Source organism: Sander vitreus, chromosome 17 (genome assembly GCF_031162955.1).
Source record: "Sander vitreus isolate 19-12246 chromosome 17, sanVit1, whole genome shotgun sequence".
NCBI classification, from domain to species: Eukaryota; Metazoa; Chordata; class Actinopteri; order Perciformes; family Percidae; genus Sander; species Sander vitreus.
Genome location: NC_135871.1, coordinates 13417266 through 13439785, shown reverse-complemented (window position 1 = coordinate 13439785; position 22520 = coordinate 13417266). Strand labels below are relative to the sequence as shown.

General features: G+C 39.7%; 1 protein-coding gene across 3 annotated transcripts in view; it reads left to right on the top strand.

Annotated features, from left to right (window-relative positions):
* LOC144532596 (neurexin-1a) overlaps positions 1-22520 on the top strand; it is a 272440-nt gene that overhangs the window by 22058 nt on the left and 227862 nt on the right. For all 3 annotated transcript variants that reach the window (XM_078273444.1, XM_078273443.1, XM_078273445.1), the window contains exon 4: positions 732-779. In XM_078273444.1, the coding sequence (XP_078129570.1) occupies positions 732-779 (48 nt within the window). The remainder of the gene's footprint in view (positions 1-731; positions 780-22520) is intronic.

Below are 22520 nucleotides of genomic sequence, written 5' to 3'. Positions count from 1 at the left end.
TCTTCATCAATCCATTTGTGTGGCTGCTGCTTATCCTTATCATGCAGCAGAGCAGGGCTGTGAAGTGTTGTTCTTCTCGTTCCACTTTCCTTTATTAGTTCCCTTTTGCTGTCACACATTTCCTGTCGTCTATATGCACATAAATGTAGCCATCAAGCCTCTTTCTCCTGTCGTCTGTCCTTTTCCGACTTGACCACGACACTTATCCCTGTCTCCTCTCCTTTTGTTCTCCCTTTTTGTCTGGAATCTGCTTTCTTCATGGAACATTTCATCAAATCCCATAGGTAAAAGTAAAGGTATTACCCTTTTAATTATATGAATTCATGAAACTATGACAGCAGTGTTTGTGGCATTATATAATCATGCTAAAGGAAGTATATAAAGTCATTGGCATTTTTTAAATTGCTTTCTCAACTATTAATGAAAGCTTTCCAAGGTAGGTGCTTTCGCTTTGCATTCACTCCTTAAAGTCACATTGTTTCTTTTCTGCTTGTTGCATGGGAATCATAAATGAGACTCACATGGGCATATGAACACAATAGTTGCTGTCCTAGTTCCAGAAACCACCACCACCCAGGGGTAACTACACTCTTTTTGTTTAAATAATGGATGAGGTGCAGGTGAGGCTTGATCATAGTGTTGTGGGCCTCCCATCCTGGCTGTGATCCTCACCTCTTCTCCCTGTGGGGTAAGTGGACTTCTGATCTTTGCCATTTGACTCTCCTCCTCAGGGCAGAGAGGGGAAGTTTGGCTACTAAGGTCCCTACTGAGCATTCAAGGTAAAACTTTGATTCTCTCAAGTTAGTTTCTGAAGTAAAGCCACATTTCAAGCAAGTCATCATAAGCTTACTGAAGTGTGGGAAACTTGAATGTCAGTGTGTTTGTGGTTTACTAATTGGAGAACGACATGGAATAAAAATAAAACTTCAAATTTGAAAAATAATGATACAAAATAAAAAAAATGATACAATACAAAATGATTGTGCAAAAACAATAATAAGACGTTCAAGTGTTCCACTCAAATTCTGAAATATCGTTTTCCTTTATTTTGCTTGCTCATGTTGCTTTGACATTTGTTTTAGTTTCGCAATTGCTTTTAAGCAGTTTTGGAACATTTTAAAATATTTCTTTACACCAAATAAAAAAATATTGTGTTATAATATTAAATGCTATGTATTATCATATACTTGTGATGTACCATCTGACCAGGTAAGTCTTCAAACTGTCCTATCGGTGTACAGTGTGAGGCTTTACTTTATGATGTGTGAGCAGGAATCATAGCTATTGTAATGTCAGACATTTTGCTGCTAGAAGTCAAAGCTGCGGTTATATGTATGAATACACACACACACACACACACACACACACACACACACACACACACACACACACACACACCCAAATGAAACCATTCTCCATTATAGAATGTAGAGATTGATTTTTCCATCTCCTAAGGTAATTTCCACAACCCTCCTGGTTTTCTATGGTTTGGCAAGTTGATGCATACTGTACCAGTTGGCTTTTCATTACACACATACTTGACATACATACAAGAAATGTAATTCTGCTTTGAATGTTTGATTTTAATTAGAAATACACCACTGTGGGTGGTTCCAAAAATCCTTGGTCTAATTGACTAGTTGTCGTTGACCAAAGTGTGTAAAAACTGATCTTGGCAGTTGCTATTATGTAAACACAAATTCCTATTTTCCAATGTAATGGCATTTTGCATGAGCAACAATGCCAGCAAAACTGGCTAAAATTATATAATCTATGACTATGCGATTACTGCCCTTACATTAGTTTTACATCACATTAGTAGTTTTACATTAACTGAGTTGTCAAATAGTTGACTATTTAACCCCTTTTAGACCCGTAATACACACTTGATGCTGACTGGTGTTTACACTATTTGCCTTATCTGAAAGCCACAGGTTTTTACTACACCCACTCAGAGATTGAGAGAATGCTGATGAGGCACAAATTTGACATACGTAGCACACTGCTTCTAATTTGGGCCATTGTTTGTTGTCCCCTGTGTCAGACAGAGTGAAACCTAGTCAATCCAGTTATGTACTCTGTAGTCACAAACACATATCCCCATTCGAGTATTAAATCTGGAGCGAGGACAGTACCTGTATTCATTGTCTGCTTTATAGCTTGTGATAGTATTGTGTATTATGTTAACCCCCCCCCCTGAGATCCTCCTGTGTCACGTTAACCACTTGTATGGTTTATCCTCTGTTTCATGGCTGGTCCCTTGAGGATGGGCTAGTTTCCGTGTGTTACTTTTAGCTGGTGTACTGACACTGGATTCCTAATACCTTGTTTCCATCCAGCTCTAAAAAGCAGGGCATACAGTAGGATAAGTCATATTACCACTGGCACACACATCACTGGGTATTTAATTGCTCTCATCACAATAAACTGCCATGTGCAGCTTAAGAGGAACTGCAGGCTGTGCAGACAGGCTTACAGGTGCCACTGGGCTATTTCCAAATTAGTATACTTTTTAATGTAATTGCTTTCACTTTCCAAAGATGTGAAATTGTCTCTTTTTATTTTACCTTGCACATTCCAGGGATCTCTGTGAGGTTGGGATGCAGATCCCTTTGCTAGTTTGTTTGCTAAATTAAATGGATGCGTAAAATGCACTATTCCTTTTTCTTTATATTTTAGAGAATGCTGATACACCAGTGCCTTCTAAGAGTTTGTCACACTCTTGGCTGATAGATGGCTTCAAATAGTAACTAAGTCTTTATCTGGCAATGACTTTCACATTGCAAAGGTTATGCTGTAATTTGTGTTCTCACACATACAAATCCACTGTGGTTTGCATTGGTTGTAACCATACAGTTAACGTTGATGTATAGAACCAAGATTTAAATGTGTGTGTGTGTGTGTGTGTGTGTGTGTGTGTGTGTGTGTGTGTGTGTGTATGTGTGTGTGTGTGTGCGTGTTTGTGTGCGTGTGCGTGTGTGTGAGTGAGTGTGTGTGCGTGTGCGTGTTTGTGATAAATCTGGTTGTTTTTTTTATGTAATAAACCCACGCCACATGAGACAAAAACAATGCCAGCATCAAGGTTTGCTCAACAAGTTGTGGTATATTGGCATTAGTACAGTGCATACAGTATGAATCATTAAATCACATGCAAAATGATACAGATCTATGTGCAGTAGCTAGATTCTAAAGTTAGTGTTCCATCTGATCCAGGACATGTTGACTTAACCCTGAAGAAAAAGCATCTTGTGAGGAGATGTGCATATGTTGCCGTCCTTATGGCACAGAACAGTACTGTATAGTTCTGTAAGCTGGGATTCAGCACAGCTCGGTGAGTAAGTGCTGTAGGAGTGTGTTCAGGTCAGTAAAAGACATTAAAAAAAGCCTCACTTGACATACTGTATACATGATTTTAAAGAACCACCTGTTTACTTCAACACAAGCTCAGTAAGATGCTTTTGTCTGATATTATGCAAAGTTTAAACATCTGCATACCTGAATATGTCATGATAGACCAACATTTTAAGAGCTGCAAGCACTTGAAAAAAATAGCAACACTGACAGGCTACTGTACATGCATTTTGAATATTTTGGGTAAAGTAATTTGTAACCTTGCATTCTGATATCCAGCTTCTTACTGTGAAATCTGTTGAGCTCTACTTCAGTAACTTAATCTTTGTTACTTGTTTGTAAGGATTATACTTGGCTGGGAAAGTCCTTAAGTCAGTTGTTCCCAAAGAGAACGACACATCGGTTGGGGTGCAACCAGAATTAAGTCTCACATATTAGTGATTTTTATGTCATTTTACAGCCATCAAACAAAAATGTCATGGATTTCAAAATTGTCAAGGAAACTGTCAAGTATGTGTTGAAATCCTTTTTTAGTGATAACATTCCAATGGAATGCTTTCCTGGCTTCATTTGCCTGTGGCAGCACCATGGCAAGCAGTAGAAGTAATTTTCATTTTCTGGTATGTTTTGGCTTTTCGTATTAGTGGGTTACAACGGTTATGGTTATACCAGAGGATCACAATGGGCATAAGCCTGTGGGCTTTTTTTGTGTATTTTAATCCTCAACAATTTGTAGGTGTATGTGATACATGTCTTCAGGTGAAGCAGTATTATGTGTATTTTACAGTATGATTGTCAAGTAAATCTGGTTACCTAGCTATTAGAAAAGCGAAATGCAGCACAGCAGTTCAACGTGGGCTTGTGCAGGGGGTTGGGTTTCACTTCTTTGAATTACAGTTAAGTTGCCAGGTTTGTGAGCTAACAGGTCAAATGTGTCAGGCTATGGCAACATTTACACAATGTGACACTACAGGTACATGTCAGTCAGAAATAACTTAACGTTAAATAACGTTTTTTTATTAGGCATTCTTATAACTGTTCATAGTGTCATTTTTAGCTTAAAGGGGTGTGGGTGTGTTTGTATGTTTGTTTGTTTGTTTGTTTATTTGTTTGTGTGTGTCTGTTCTTGGCATTAGAAGCCCTCTTTCATTCTGTTTTCCTTCATGATGCTCTGAAATCTGAAAGCTTTATATCTATTTGTATTTCTGTTTACATTTTAGTCTCGAAATGATCTCATTTAGAGTTGCCTTATATTTTACAATGACAGCTGTAAAAAAAGAGTACCCCATCTGAAGTAAAAGTTATGTTAGATTATGTGCAATGGCATGTCAGACTGCAACTTGTCAAGACTTTCTTCCTTCTTTAACTGACAGGTAACACAATGCCATGTGGTGTGCTTTGAATCAACAACAGATGTTGCCTTTTTAGCTTCACATGAAACCTGGATGACTGTCAGTGAAACATTTTCAGCTCCATGGACTCCCTCAGGATTTCAATTCACTCAGCTTTAACCCTAGATATTAACCATATCTGTGGTCGCAATCATTTCATTTTAAATAATTACTAACCTGTTAGGTAGATGTTTGTAATAAAAATGAAAGAAAAAAGAAAGGCGTCTTCTAGTAAGGGTGGCACGGAGAGCTCATTTTCTTTCTTGATTAACACTTCTCCTGGAGGGCATACTCAGAGATAATAACACCTTGCAGTGAGTGGTCATCTGGACTCTCATTATGTAAAATGTCAGTGGAAGTGCTGTTTGAGAAGCTGACTCAGAATTTTCAACAAAAACTAAATTGGGTTTATCTCTAGGTCTTGGCCTATGGGTAACATCATCACCATCTGGTCAGAAAACTCCAGACTGACTTAATCTCATATTGCATACAAATAAGTAGCTCTCAATCAGAAAATGATTGTGAAAATATAATGTGCAAATAAAATGTTTTTGGTCCGAGTTGAGTTTACTATGATGTTTGATAGTGTCATTTAGGGAGAGTTACAGTTTTTACTATAAACTGTGTTCTTATAAAGACATCCAATCCATGTCTTCTCCAGCAGGAAAAGCTTTTAAAATATGAGTGAAGTAAAATCTTAGTGCTTACAGAAAGACCCCTTATCATTATGTGCAACCTTGCAATTTCTGTCATATTCATACAGCTCTTTAAGAGAAACTCACTAAGAAGTTATAAACATGGAGGTGAGGGAAAATGTTTAATGGCATCATCTTGCAAGTGTCACGGTTTTGCTCAGTTCCAGCATTTAAGTCTCAGCAGCTATTTTTTCCACATCTTTGCTAAGACTTTCTGAGAAGTCCTCAAGTGTTTCAGCAGACCTTTATTTTTGCAAGCTTAAGCAGATATTCCTGTTGACCGACCTAAATTTCAAAGCTCAAAAGGAAGTAGGCTCCTCCCTTAAATATATTTAAATCCTTATGATGAATAAAACTGATTTACAGTTTTATTTGCACTAACACCCTGATTAGCTGCAGGCATCAGGCCGCTCAAGGCAACTACGAAGACGTGTACTTGTTGCTGCATACCAAAATAATTGGTAGACTATTACAGAAATGATAAAGTGGCTGCAATTATATCCATTGAGTGAAGAGAATGACACCAGAATTCTGTCAAAACTAATTTCACACTTATTATTACTCATGTTCCTTCATAACTGCAGTGTGAAAAACATGATTAATGCTAGAGTGAGGGGCGAAGTGTGATGAATAACTGTTGTCATTATTTTTAAGTAAGATATGGATTTGGTTGCACAGTCAAGACAAGTGGTGCTCTTTGATTAGTAATGCACAGATCCAATATATTAGTAACGTCTATAATACTGATTGGATCAGCCAACTTAGGAACCTTATGGAACAATATGATAAACATTTTGACTAGCCTGACCTAATGTTGGTGTATACGAACATTCCTACCTGAAGTAAAGAGGTAATTTCCAATTACAAGCTCTACCTAAAACATTAATGAATGATCACTTTCACATGCTGAGAAACAGAGATTTGAATAGAAAAATAAGGACTGATCAGTATTTAGCATCATAATTACTGCTTGTGCAAATGACCTATGGGGGCATTTTTCAGGGGGAGGATAGTCTTCAGATTTGTTTATGCTTGTACTCTTTTTTGAGTATTTTGAATAATTAATAATAAAGTCATTTTACTTCTACCTACGTTTTTTTTGTAATTTAAGTATTGCACTTTGCTACATTTCAAGTCGGAATCGTTACAGATTAAGAACAACTGGGCCGGGCCCAGCAGTTAGTGAGCAGTATAGAAATTGCACAACAATTAAATGAAATGAAGGATGATTTTATTATGTTTTGTGGTAAAGATTAGCAATATTATAACTGGATTTTACCTTTATCAATCACTGATTTAGCCCAGAGGGCATGCTATGTGACCCAAATCAAACATACCCAGGGTGCTGTGTGGCCAACAGATGCTGGGTCTAGCTAATATCCTCATGGTGGGTCCTCCATCGGTGGCTTCTACATTTGCTTAAGAACTTCTACCTTCAGTGAGGTGTGAGGACTTTTCTGTAAACTGTGCAGGCTCTGTTTGTGCTCTAATGTATGTTTCTGTTGAGTTTATATTGTCTTTACATGTCTGTGTTGGCTGCATTAGTGATGCTTTATGCTGCTGTTAGAGTGGCAGGTTATTTAATCTAATAATGATTGTTGCCCCTGTCGCCGTGTTCATTTTTATTTATCGTTGCTTATTTGTGTGAGTTTTTACCTCTTTTCTGGTAAATTCTTGGCTATTTACTATAGTGACAAAGAAGGTTTTTTATTTACAATTGATAATCAGTTGTATGCACAGGCTGCAAATCCATCTATAGAAAAAGTAATTTACTGTTGGTTTGGATATACAGTAAGGGCTCTTGGTGTGGTTCACAGCAAGTTGTTGTTCCATTTGTCTGTTTATGTTGACATGTTAATGCACTTTATTTTGTAGCTAAAGGTGCTCTTCAATTTATTAGTTTGATTATACAGTAGTATTCTAGTACTGTTTCCATCAATGCTACTAGTAATTTCTCAAAACTGTTAGGCCATCATTTGTATGCAGTCAGTTTGAGAAGGTACAGATTTCTTTGTTTTCTTGGTGGGCTCAACGGCACAGGTTGTCCAAACTAACATTATTGCACTAAAGATTAAATGCACACTGAATTCTTCCCATTTCCAGCTTACATAATACATACCAATGTATCTCTTTCATGCCTGCACTGCCTAGCTGTTTCATATACATTACCACCCCAGGGCCATCAGTGTTTGTTACAAACAAGGTAACTGTACGTGATGGGTCACATAGGCAGTTTTCACGGAGATGGGGAAACAGACTCCTTTGCAGTGCAGAGAAAAAAGGCCTGTAATTGCCTAGAGTGAGATTTGTGTATCTTGACAAGGCAGATTGGCAAGACTGCACTAAAACTCCACAGATTAGTACATTACCACGGATCTGCTCCTGAGGGGGAGGCAGGAAGACACACAGAAAGAGTGAAGGACTTAAAGCAGACAGAGAGAGGCATTTAAAGAATGAGTACAAGGAAATGGGCAGAGAAGGGGAGAGGGGGGTGATATGTGGAAAGAATAAGTGTGATAAAGTGGGATTATAAAACAGAAAATATAGTAATGAGGGAAAGAAGAAAAACACTCAGACATTGTATGCATGTTTTCGTTTTGAAGAAAATTAGGTTTGTTTGCTTTGAGCAAACATTTATTTTCAAACATCAGAATTGCCTGCCTGGCTTTCTGATAGACATGTTTTGCCTCTTTGTGCCAGTCTCGGCATCCAGAATGAGATAAGCAGTAGTGTGCCTTCCCTTCTCTGAACTGTCATAACAGACACTTTTTCTGAGGTTGGAAACATGTTTCAACAGTACTCCTGTCTTCTCATGTACATCATCAATGATAACAAAATCCTTGGATAAATAGTTATCAATGCTTTTCCAAAAGAATATTTATTATAAAAGATGACAAGCATATATATATATATTTTCCCAATCTAAGTAGAGGGCGAAGTACAATGTAGAATAAAAAGATTGGATCAATATGAACAAGGCTCATCTGGCTCCCCAGGTAGAGTGGAAGGAGATCTGCTCCAGATCAATATTGCTGGTCGATGCCAGTGAGAGACTGCAGTGATGAAAAACTCTATTTCTTGGCCCACAGAAGGGAGTGGATGAATCTTAGCAGAAAATAGATAAATAGGAGATACCCATGCTTCAGCTGTAGACTGCGAAATTCATCCTTTGCATGTTGGTTTATTTAGTTATAGTTCAGCTTTTAGATCACAGATTATGGTCATTTTACTGGCCTCCACTAAAGGAATGTTGCCAGGTGTTGTTATGATGTTCTTTATAGGGTATGAAATCATATTTATCTTTTCAGTATGAAATGAGATTTTTTTTAAAAGTGCACAATACATGTTTACAGTGTGACGTATGGTACTGTAGTGCTGCTTTGTGTGGGTGATTTATGACAGCAAACTAGTGGCTTAGCTGCCTTCAAAGAGATTGTTATTACCCCCATCTTTAATGGTCCATTCATCTTCTCCCATTACACTGTAAGTCTGCAGTGTGTTACTTTCCAGACATGTTGGAGAAAAGGGATACAGTGTGACTAATTTATATGGAATCGCTCACCCTCCAAGACATATTCATTTGTCCTTCCCATGCCTGTTTTCATGGTGGCACTACAGTGTTTACTGGGAAAAAATGGAGGAAAATGAGGGTTAATACAGCAGAGACAAATGTGTTCTTCATGAAACACAAATAAAAACACATTACAGACTTTTAAATAAACCATGGTGATTACAAATGCTATCCACAAATAAATACCGTTCAACCTGAATACATGTCAAACTATTTTAAAAATGAGACTCTTCTGTTATTGTTGTCCTTTAATGCATGTACTGTAGTTGCTAGTTGAAAACTTAGAATACCAGCTTCGTAGCTCATTCATTATAGATTTCCAATTTCCACCCCAAACATACAGTGTTGGATGAGTATCTGATCAGACATTGGTCAAAAGGCAGTTTAAATAAAGCACACATTTGGGGTTTGGTTGTTGTTAGAAGAGTCTCCACACACAATGCAACCAACTAGGAATTAGGAATCAATAGCATGCACAGGAATCATTTTAAAATGTAAATGTTATAAGATTAATAAACACCAAGTTGGAAATACCTGTTATATCTGTTTAGGTTGGGTTGTAATTATTTGCAAAATTAGGCTTTTTTGATCACCATAACATTATTGATTTGTACATTACTTACATATCGTAATATAGTATGTGTAAAGCCTTTTAAAATTGTATCACAAACCATGCATTTGTCACTCGTAATGACTTCTCTTCATAAATTTAAATACATAATAATAATAGAACAAATTGGCCTTTATTAATCCCAGGGGTTAACTTTAATAAACTAATATCATAAATAAAACAATAATTAGGACCTAAGAGTTCTTGCTGTCAATATTTTTCTCTGACCAACAAAACCCAAAAGTGGATGCCTTTTCAATCATGCATAGCGAGGGAATGGCAAGGCTCCCTGTGGAAAATTGAATAGTCCATTTCCAATCGAGTGTGCCCTGGAAAATCCATGGGGGTCAGTGGCAATTTGTCTCATGAGGTCTGCACTGAGAGTCATTATGCTCAAGACCAACATGTCCCGAGGGACAGAACTATTCTTAAAAGGGAGACTTGTGTTCCCTTTATATATACAGTATATATATATATATATATATATATATATATATATATATATATATATATAGTATAGTATAGTATAGTGTTAACTAGCGTCACGTGCAGCAATGTTTCTGTTGCCTGTAACGTCTGTTTCAGAGCATCAGAGAGAAGTGCAGACATATCAGTGGCACCAGAATGAGGCACCGAAATCCGTGTTGCTATTCCTGCAGCAGCAGGATGTGTCACGAGGAAGTATGGCAAAATAGTAGCCTGTTAGGCACGACGCAAAGCCGAGTGAAGGGAAAATAAATTAATAAATGGCGGCATGCGATTAATACGATTAAAAAAAATGAACGCATTATGCTCGACCCTTAATCGCATCGCGATAAATCAAGATTTTTTTAATCGCATTAATCGTATGCCGGCATTTATTAATTTATTTTACACTTCACTCGGCTTTGCGTTGTGCCTAACAGGCTACTATTTTGACCCTTTGCAGCACCGTTACTTATCATCAAGCTGCCACTTCCTCGTAACACATCCTGCTGCTGCAGGCTGCAGGCATGATGGAGAAAGACAGCAGCAATGAAATCCTGAATGGTGCTTTTTATTTTCCAAAACTCCCGGACGGCTCATAGACAAGTCGAAAGCCATATGCACATTGTGTAAAGCCGAATTAAAATATCACGAAGCACGTCAAGCTTGAGCTACCACCTACGGAGCTAAGCTTAGTAGTACAGTTAACGTTGATGCTAGCCGCTAATATGCTACCCACTCAGGCAAAGCACTATTTTGGAGAGTGCTACTTGCCGACCTGTGGATGAAACCAAATCCCCAAAAATTACTACAGCTCTTGCGAAATGGGTGGCAACTAACTGCAGACCTGTCAGCATCGTAGAGGACTCGGGTCTTAAAGACGTACTACGGTTGGCATGTACTGACCTGTCTCGTTGCCGTCGAGGGGGACAGTAGTTTTCACGGATGCTGCAAGGTGCTGCAAACGCTGTCTCATTAACCGGTGATCACTGGACGTCAGTGAATAATCAACATTATTTAGGAGTAACTAAACACTATCTTGACTCTAGTAAGGATAGGGATTTTTAGTTTTTTAGTTAGGTACTTGGAGGAATTGTGCAATAATGACAGATTCACACATTTTTCTTTTGTTTACAGTAAATAAATAATTAAAAATCTTAAAATCAAGTTCATAAAGTAACTTTCTTTGCATTCATTTGATTCCCAATCAAGATACACTGGTAAAAATTGCTTTCGATTGTTAATATGTTTCTACTGTTCTGAAATGCAAAATAATATAATTTTAATCATGTGATAAAACATGTGATTAATCGCGATTAACTATAGAAATTAATTTAAAGAAATATATATATATATATATATATATATATATATATATATATACAATATTTCTCTTCCTCTTCTTGCAGATGTGTATGCTTTTTTTTCCCCGTTCAGAGGAGTGACATATGAAGTTGCATAACAGGCACAAAAAACACATCACTTTACTCTAAGCGACATCTCCTTAACCTTTATTTTTGATAAGCTCATCTTTGCAAATTTCTTATGTTTCTATTCCTTATTTAATTATAAGCAAAGTACCTTATCTACTCCATTTGAAGACAAATTGTGTTGTTGCTCAGAATAAAGGTTTCATGAATTTGAATGGACACAAATGTGTTGCTATCAATCATTATACATTACTCGTAATTCCGCAGAAGGAAGGTGACTTTGGATCAAATGTTTCATGATATAAGAACCTGAGATCATCTTCTTAGTTGCTACCATATGACTCAGCTGCATTTTCATCATTTTGTTGTTCATGATCAATTAAAAACAAATGTTTTTTTTCCCTCTCTGCTCCTTGGATTCAAATCACCTGTGTGTTGCCTACACATCCTTAGAGAAAGAACAAGCGGAGGAAAGACAGTGGGAGATTGGATGACCCCAGTTGATCCATACCTGCTGTATCAATGAGTTCCTAGACATTTCTGCACTTTTGTTTTTGGCTTGTGGATAAGAGCCACCTCGGAAGAGTAAAATCAAAATGACAGCAATAGTCCTGTTCTTGGTTTCATTGTTGTTACAGTAGGGCATAATGAGCATTATCATTACTAATCAAAGTAATATCACGCCGAAACTTTCATGAATAAACAAAGTAAGAAGTTGTAACATTTGGGTTGAAGTCATGACACGTGATTGCCTTTTGTTGATGATTCAGAGCTAATAATTTCCATACCGCCTTGTTAGTATAGTGAACAGTTAGTATTACGTTATACATATCTTCATGAGATAAAACTGTGAATGTATCTTCCATACCTATTCTCTCTAGTGGCATTCACACTTCTCATGAATTATAGATGAAATTAATTGTTTCATTTGTGGTAATTCCCTAGAGTGTTTTAGTCTCAAAATCACTTTAACAGGTGTGTTCTGTACAGGCCTCAGTGATATCTCTCACTACAATTAGGCTACTTGAGGAATGATAATCGTAAAAAGGAATGACTATGTTCTATTGTCTTGGTACATTGCAACAAAGGACAATAATATGGCAAGCAAGTGAGAGTTGGAATTTGATGAATACATTTACCTAGATATGCATTGTCAATCTTAGAATCCCATCCATCCATCCATCCATCTTCGTCCGCTTATCCGGTATTGGGTTGCGGGGGCAGCAGCTCCAGCAGGGGAGCCCAAACTTCCCTTTCCCGAGCCACATTAACCAGCTCCGACTGGGGGATCCCGAGGCGTTCCCAGGCGAGGTTGGAGATATAATCCCTCCACCTAGTCCTGGGTCTTCCCCGAGGCCTCCTCCCAGCTGGACATGCCTGGAACACCTCCCTAGGGAGGCTCCCTGGGGGCGTCCTTACCAGATGCCCTAACCACCTCAACTGGCGCCTTTCGACGCGAAAGAGCAGCGGCTCTACTCCGAGCTCCTCACGGATGACTGTGCTTCTCACCCTATCTCTAAGGGAGACGCCAGCCACCCTCCTGAGGAAACCCATTTCAGTCACTTGTACCCTGGATCTCGTTCTTTCGGTCATGACCCAGCCTTCATGACCATAGGTGAGGGTAGGAATGAAAACTGACCGGTAGATCGAGAGCTTTGCCTTCTGGCTTAGCTCTCTTTTCGTCACAACGGTGCGATAAATTGAATGTAATACCGCACCCGCTGCGCCGATTCTCTGACCAATCTCCCACTCCATTGTCTCCTCACTCGCGAACAAGACCCCAAGGTACCTGCACTCCTTCACTTGGGGTAAGGACTCATTCCCTACCTGGAGAAGGCACTCCATCGGTTTCCTGCTGAGAACCATGACCTCAGATTTAGAGGTGCTGATCCTCATCCCAGCCGCTTCACACTCGGCTGCGAACCAATCCAGTGAGTGCTGAAGGTCACAGGCCGATGATGCCATCAGGACCACATCATCTGCAAAAAGCAGCGATGAGATCCCCAGCCCACTGAACTGCAACCCCTCCCCACCCCGACTACGCCTCGATATCCTGTCCATAAATATTACAAACAGGATTGGTGACAAAGCACAGCCTTGGCGGAGGCCAACCCTCACCTGAAACGAGTCTGACTTACTGCCGAGAACCCGGACACAGCTCTCGATTTGGTCGTACAGAGATTGGATGGCCCTGAGAAGGGACCCCCTCACCCCATACTCCCACAGCAATGGAAACTTTGAACATTGTCCACTCAGGTTCAATGCCCCCAGCATCCACAGGGATGCACAAAAAGCTCCGCCGGAGGTGTGAGTTGAAAGTCTGCCAGACAGGGGCCTCTTCCAGACGTTCCCAATTTACCCGCACTACCCATTTGGGCTTACCAGGTCTGTCCAGAGTCTTCCCCCACCTCCTGACCCAACTCACCATCAGATGGTGATCGGTTGACAGCTCCGCCCCTCTCTTCACCCGAGTGTCCGAAACATACGGCCTCAGATCAGATGAAACAATTATAAAATCGATCATTGACCTTCGGCCTAGGGTGCTCTGGTACCAGGTACACTTATGAGCATCCCTATGTTCGAACATGGTGTTTGTTATAGACAATCCATGACTAGCACAGAAGTCCAACAACAAACAACCACTCTGGTTTAAATCAGGGAGGCTGTTCCTCCCAATCACGCCTCTCCATGTATCTCCATCATTGCCCACGTGCGCGTTGAAGTCCCCCAGCAGAACTATGGAGTCCCCCACTGGAGCCCCATACAGGACTCCATTCAAGGTCTCCAAGAAGGCCAAATACTCTGAACTCTTGTTTGGTGCATATGCACAAACAACAGTCAGAGTTCCCCCACGCCGTAGGGAGGCGACCCTCTTGTGCACCGGGTTAAACTCCAACGTAGCAGCGCTCAGCCGTGGGCTTGTGAGTATCCCCACACCCGCCCGGCGCCTCACACCCTGGGCAACTCCAGAGAAGAAAAGAGTCCAACCCCTATCCAGGAGTATTCCCCCCACAGAGAGGTGACATTCCATGTCCCCAGAGCCAGCCTCTGCCGACCCGGGTCTGGTCCGTCGAGGCCCCTGATCTTCACCGCCACCCATGTGGCAGTGCACCGTACCCCAGCGGTTCCTCCCACAGGTGGTGGGCCCATGGGATGGAGAGAGGTGCCACTTAGCTTTTTTTTCGGGCTGTGCCCGGCCGTGTTCCGTGACAAACCTGGCCACCAGGCGCTCACTGACGTGCCCTCCATCTGGGCCTGGCTCCAGACGGGGGCCCCGGGCTTCCTCCGGGCAGGGTCACTCTATCTCTTCCTCGGTCACTCATAGGGTTTTTTGTCTCAATCTTTGTCTGGCCCCTCACCTGACCACTTTGCCATGGGAGACCCTACCCGGAGCACAAAGCTCCAGACAACACAGCCCTCAGGTTGATAGGGACACACAAACCTCTACACCATGATAAGGTGATGGTTCCCGGAGAGGATCTTAGAATCATAATGACAAAATTAGCCTTTGACCAGGTTTTATCTGTGTTAAAAAACAATATATTCTCCTTTATAATCTTAAAACACTTTGAGTTATTTGAGACAAAACGAATAATTTAATAGGTTGTTATGCAGGAGCTCATTTCCCTGTTTAAAACGTAGAAATTGCTTTTTTTTTTAAAGAGGAGATTTCATATACATCAGTGCTTGATCAACCCTGTGCTGCCTGTGGGGAACGACATAATGAACTGTAAATATATTGCTTTCAGATGGCCCTGCTGAGGCCATAATTCCCCGTTGCTGAGCTCAGGTGAAGGTCACCGGGGAGTTGTCAAAATGTCCAGGTTACCATCAACGTGCTACCACAGCAAGGCTCCTCATAATTAAAGTGGCTGTCTGAGTCAAGCCAACCTAGATAATTAATTTTCATTTTTGTTCACAGCCAGCCGTTATTTATCCTTGAGCTTTATCATTTTGTGCTTGTGGGATTGGGTCAGATTTTCCTATAAAGCAGAGAGTGCATAATTTGGCAAAAAAAAGCAGCACAGTTAGCCTTTACACATCCTGACAAGTAAAACAGCATTTGTAGATGACAAATCAACCTTACTGGTTAGTGAGGAACATGGAATGCTAGGCAGCAGTTCAATCTGTGATGGACTGATTTTGTATGATATACACTTTATTTAATGTGAGTTCATCAGATTATACACTGTTTAACATATTTGTTCCATTATGAATAAGGAATAATCATCCCATAGCTCTGCTGAAAAAGGCATTTTGATTTTGTTAGGAGGTGTAAAGTGCCAACGCCTATTGGTTTCATTGAAGAACTCCAACAATGCTAGCGAGTTTTTTGATTAAAGCTACAGTAGGCCATATTTTACATAAAAATAGGATTTATCTGCACATCACAAAGTGGGGGTATGTCAGAAGGGCATCCTATCCACCGTAATTGAGATCCTTCTTGCTGAAATTAATTTCTGGCGTTGAGAATGGTCACTTCACCCGCAGGAAATTAAAAATCAAAGCTCAATACAAAGTTGTCTCTAAACAGCAGCAAGGGAGTGCTCTGTTGAGAAAATCTCTCTTTCATATCCTGGCTCTGTCTCTCTGTTATCTGGGTATTATTATGAATGTAATTATAAGAAAAGATGGAGAAACATATCCAATCCCACTATAGCTACGAGTACACTGGTACAGATATACTGTAGATAAAGTTAGAATCAAGCTCAGAGGGAGGTGAAGTGCTTTTAAATATGTATATACATTTTTTGATTGGACTACCAAACATAATGCAATTGTATGCAGCAACCTACCAACCCAAGACACAGTAGTTAGAGATAAATACTGCTTTGTATGTGGTATTTTGTTCTGATTCATTAAACAAATAGGCTTTAGAATGATATCCTAATCTGGCCGTATAGTCGTTTGATACTCATTTTAATCCTACATTTTCATATAAAATGAAGTGAAGTTAAAGTAAATTGACTATTTAGTTTGCATGTGACTGGTTCAAAATTGAGTTCCCCATCACAGCTGGACATTTGATATGGCAATTGAACATTTTATATTTCATTGCATGATGTTTTTGCACAATTTCAGTATGTTACCATCAAAGCTGTATTTGAATGCTTGCAGTAAATCCTCTCCAGAACAAGACATTGTAAAATGTGAAACTATATTGGCTCAACAGTAATTGTTAGTTCTTTATTAATTATTTTATTATTTATTTAGCCAGAGGTTTAAAAAACAGCCTGACACGCTGAACATTTAAGTAATCTGTAGACCTCTAAGGCTTACATCATGTGTGATACTTAAATAAATTGGTAGGTTTACCATATCCAAGTTTTCCAGGTTTAACAGCTTCATAGAGGCAGAGTCTAGGATGACAGACTTCATTTTTTTAATGGCCTCCGTGCAGGCAACAGCAGTGACCAGAGGCATTATGTTTTCGGGTTGTCCGTCCTTCCGCCCGTCCATCAGTCCGTCTATCCTATTCTTGTGCATGCGATATCTCAGCAACCCCTGGAGGGAATCTCTTGAAATTTGGCACAAACGTCCACTTCGACTTACAGTAAGAATGATCTGATTAAAATTTGGTGTTCAAAAGTTAAGGTCACTATGACCTTTCATAATAATAATGCTAAATATTAACACTTCACACAAACATCTAATTGGATAAAATAATGAAGTGATGACATAACTCAAACAGAATACATTTGGTCTGACACTGAATTGGTGACACTATATCGTGAAACTGTGGTGATTGTATAGATCTTCTGTGCTGGTGTGTGTGTGTGTGTGTGTGTGTGTGTGTGTGTGTGTGTGTGTGTGTGTGTGTGTGTGTTAAGCTTCCACATTTCACCCAAATATATACTTATTACCTTTAATTTTATTAGTCTTCACTACATGTATTATATGAGTCTGGACAGACATGGATGTAAACTGCAACCCGACTGGTTGGCGGAAACATACAACCGCAATGCAGTATTTCTTGTTTCACAAAGATATTTGACTTGTGTATGAGTATTGTGGTTCTAAGAAACATTATATGAACTGTTTAACAGTAATGGAGCTGCATTTGCTGTGTAATTTAGAGGTTGTGTCAGTGACTAAAATATGCCTGCAGATAAGAGCTGAGGATGCCTTTCACATTAAGTGTGAAATATAACAACCCACCCCTGAGCTGCCTACTGTTCCCCTGGAGCGACAACAGCTAGATAGGGCTCTGCACAATTATGGCTGAGACAGCCACAGACCTACCTTCCTCATGTGCTTCATTTTAAAGCTCTTCTGATGGACAGTATTGCAGTGCACCACTACATGAAGTGCCTGATAAAAAAGGTACACAATCCTTTAAATGCTGTTTCTTCTCTGGCCCAGTGATAAAGCTGATGCACTTCTGTTTGGGTATCTCTCCCTCCTAAAGTTCCCCTTGTACATGTATCGCAATGCATAAGCCTAGAGTGTAGCTAGAGGCAGATTATCAATAAAATAATTTCACACCACTCCAAGCACTCCCTGGAAAAGGAGAAATAATATTATCTATAAGGATACTGCTCTGGAAAATTGAAAAGTGAAGTATACTTTCTTTCTTGTAAGGCAGGGTGTTGCGCTCCTCTGCATCGTCTTCCCTTTTTATTTCGTTGTTTGCACAAAAAGCCTGACCACTTTGCTCTGTGTAACTGCGTGCTTATTTAAGAGGTAGAGTATGTTTAGCTGGAAATGTTGGCAAGGCACAGTCATTGTCATTCCGTCAGCTTTTAAATATAATCAAATACCACTTCAGTGAGTCATTTCATTACGCTTAGGCACAGCATAGTAATTAGCAGTAATATAACACAACAGCAACTGCAACAGATCCAATCAAACACCAACTTTAATTTATTTATACATTACGGGCAGCTTCAGCACTCTCTCTCATAATACATGTAACTCATCTACACGTGATTTTACACACAGAATCGCCGCTACTGCACGCAGCTTCACAGTAACTAGGCAATGAATAATTACAGAGAAGACCAAAAACTGAATGCTATGTTGACATTGGTATTTTCCAATATTTCCAATATCTTTCCCACTGCAATACCCTGGGGATCCAGAGCTGAGTAAAAAAAAACTCTCCTAACATTGTGGTTTTTAAGACTGCTGACAAGCTGTTCTCGGGCTATTAAATCCATTTCTCACTGTCAGTGGAGCTGGAGCAGCTTAGATTTGAATGAGGAGATGCTGGTGCTCCTGCTGCTGTGGGACTTATATGTACACTGAGGGCGGTGGAGTCCATGCTGTGCATTGTGTCACAACTGATGCACTGTAGGATTATTGAGGTACTGGGGTGGTTTGGGGCTGCAATTTAATATTATTAACATTTAATTTAAGTTTACGGTTATAGCAACAACAGAATAAAGTCATTCAGGTCTGCAGTGTCCATTGAGCCTTGCGATTAATCTATCAGACTGTATGCAGTAAGCTACTGCAGGTGCACATAAATGCATAGAAAAATGTGATCATCATAGAAAGATGAGAGAAAAGGAGGTGGGGGAGATAGTGAAAGAGGGAGCATATTAAGATTGGACAACCCCAGACCACTCTCACAACCATATTTGACAAACAGACCATCAGGAAAAATAGACTCATCAGATCGTACCCCACCCATAACCTCAACAACCAGTACCAATTGTTAACTTCAGGGAGGAGATTCCGTTCTCTGCCCCTAAGATCCAAACGAGCCATGTCCACCTTCGTGCCAGCATCCATCAGACTGTTGAACAAACAATAATTGCTCAAGACTTTCACCTATTCTCCCTACCCACCCTCTAATCATACCCTCAGGGTTTTTAGTATTTTTGAGTAATTATTTATCCTCTGGTATGATTATTATTGACTATTGTTGTATGTTGTGTCTGAATGTGCCTGACCACAATGAAGTTCCCTCACGGGAAAAATAACGTTCTTTTGATTTGATTTGATTAGGTGAGTAGGTACTCTTAGGAGTGGTATGTCTTCAACAGTTTCTGAAGAAAGAGAGCGTGATTCTGCTGACCACCACCGAGGGGCCATGCAGAAGAAGAGATTTCCTGCGTCGCAGTGAATCAGGGAGTTCTATAGACAAGCTTTAGGGACTTGAACTGGACATCAACTGGAAGCCAAGAGAAAGTAAAACAAAAATGGAGTGGCATCAGCTGTTTTTGGCTTATTGAAGACCAGACATGCTAGCACATTTTGGACCATATTCAGAGGTTTTACTGTGCAGGATGTTGTAGACAGATTCAACATCAAAGTTAATTGGTCATCAATGGCGCTGAATAACTACTTGCTTAGGATCAGGATTACTCATAACTTCATTATCTTCATGATTAATAGAAACCATTGTTGACTGTTGGTAGGAGACAAGATATAACTGGTGTCCAACTTCAATGCCAGCTCAATATCCAATTAATAGCTTTTTCACAGGGTTTTAACCATATAACATGGTGTTCATCAGTAGATAGACTTTGCTCAGTTGCCATGAAGATGGACTTGTTGATATGCAAACGCAGTACTTTTTTTCACATTGCAGCTTTTGTACGTATTGGCTGATAAAGCATGGAACTTCATTCTTAACCCTAAAAGGTAGCTTTACAAAACAATTATGACTCAAGGTCCACATACTTGCTTTTTACAGACCTTTCAACCATCACACTGTCCAATAAGCATTTCAATCAGGAGAGACTGTTTGCAGATATGCAAAATGTTTTATTGAACAAGAGCATAATTTGAACATAGTATTGGAGATTGAACTCCATAGTTATATTAATACATTTGTATTAATACAGTTGATATATTAATACATTTAATATAGGGGTAGGGAACCATGATGTAACCCCCCGATGGAATCCAGACACCGGTGGCGGTGAGGAAGGACCGGAAGACCAGACCGAGGAGGCACTGGAGCGACAGCCGTAGAATCACTAGGACGGAAGGTGGAAGGGGAGGAGGAGGGACAACGCCTTTCTGAAATGACAGCTCATAGCACAGGGAGAGAAAGTGCTTTTAAAACAGTGTTGTGATGCTGTGATTGGCCTATGGAATCTTTGGCCGTTCCAATGCCGTGACCATTGCTGTAATTTTTTCCATTAAGGACAGTCTTGACTAGTCAAGTCCAGTATATACATACATCCTTGCATGCAAACATAATTATATTATGGTAATACAAATCCCTCAAGTGGAGATTGATAAAAGGAGAAGAGAGCTGACAAAGTGATTGTTGTGAACTTTATCTTGAGTCTTATTTGAGAAACAAATGGCCCTGTCATCATGAACACACCATCTATAATTCTTTGTCGTTTTTTTCCACAAACAGTTATTCCGCCTATGCCGGCCTTGGTGCCAGAAGATGAATAAGGGGAATTAATTTGTGTCAGGATGAGAGCAAAGCACTGCTCTGTTTGGCAGGAAAAACAGAGCAGAGAGTGTTATTAATGACCAGACGTGTGGACTGCAAGGACCACAGTCACTCAGAAGGAGGTCAGAAGAGAGGGAGGCGAGCCAGGGGGTAGCAGGGGGGACAGGGAACAGGGTGCAAGAATAAAGGAAATATTTGGTAAAGTGGCAGATCAACAGAAGGAAACTAGTCTTTAGGATGCTATAACACCCACCAGTCCTCAGCACTCCTCGTTTGTTCCAGTTTGTAGTGCAGCTTTGCACCAGCCCTTGCTGTGTGATGGTGTAATATAAATAAAAGGGACCTCACTGCTGACTGGAGAGCTGTGTGTTGTGTAGAGGCAGCAGTAAGGTCTGTGAAGCTTTGACCCGACCCGACACAACTGCTTTCAATTGTTACCTCTAAAGCCTTGGAAAGCCTATTTTTTAGTTTTTAGAACCATCCTCAAACTCTGTGTGAATGTGCGTGTGAGTGTTCAATCTCAGCCTGTAAGTGCTAAATTGCCGATGTTCAAAACATCAATTGGCAATTAGATTTCATCACTGCTCTTATATATAAGTGATTGGATCCTTCGTTTTCTACCAAATTGGTTCTGGTTATTTCATATTGGACATTTCTGAATTTGTTTTCTCTCTCAAAAACTCTCTCTGTGTACCTCTCACTGGTTTGAAGTTGGCATGTCTCTTTTTGTAGCTCCTCTGCATTTTCATCTTCATTCTTGTATCAATACTTTTCCCCTTTTTATTTTTTACACCTGTCTATTCTCTACTTGTAGCTCTTGCTATTGTCACATAGTTTTGATATATAATAATGTTTTCTAAAAAAAATTTACGAAAAAGCTGCAATATTGTGGTTACTGTAGCTTTTTCTTCCTAATTTTTTTTTGAGTTAGCCAAAATGCTTAGTTGCCCTTCCAAAAGTCAAACATCGTTCCCCTAATCATGAAACGGACCTGCTTGCTGTGTCTTCTAACCAAGACACCCCAATCAGAGAAAGATCTTATGTAGAGATAAAACAAAACATAAGTTATTCCTTACTGTTTGTAAAGATTGTTTTTTGTAAAGCTAGCATCGCAGTGTCAATGCTGGGTTGGGTGATGTAAGCAAGTGTGATTCACTGTGAATGTAAGAGAAACATGTCTGCATGGTTACACTGTAACATCAATGCAGCTACATATATAAAAATAATCTTCCTGTAAGAAGCCTGTTTACACAAAAACAACAGACACCCTCCAGCCACTGAGATGTCAGCACTGACCCAGGCAATGGTGTGAATATTAGTGCAAGTCTGTAACATCTGTAAGAGAAAGGATGATGCCATTGTATAATTGTTTCACATTGTTCCTTTGCAAAGAGGTAAACATTTGAAGGGAAATTCCCAGTTCAAAAAGTTCAGGATTAAATAGACGAAGCGTTTGAACAAGTGGCATGGTAAATAAAGTGTATTATAGGATCGTGGTGATCCTAGCATTTTTGTACAACATTCTGAACAGCTACCATACAAAACGTGTAGTGCACGACTATGAGGAAAAACAAGAGCTGGTTTTATAGGAGCTTTGAGTTGCCATTCCTTATCTTGACATAATTTAATTATCTCTTATGAAA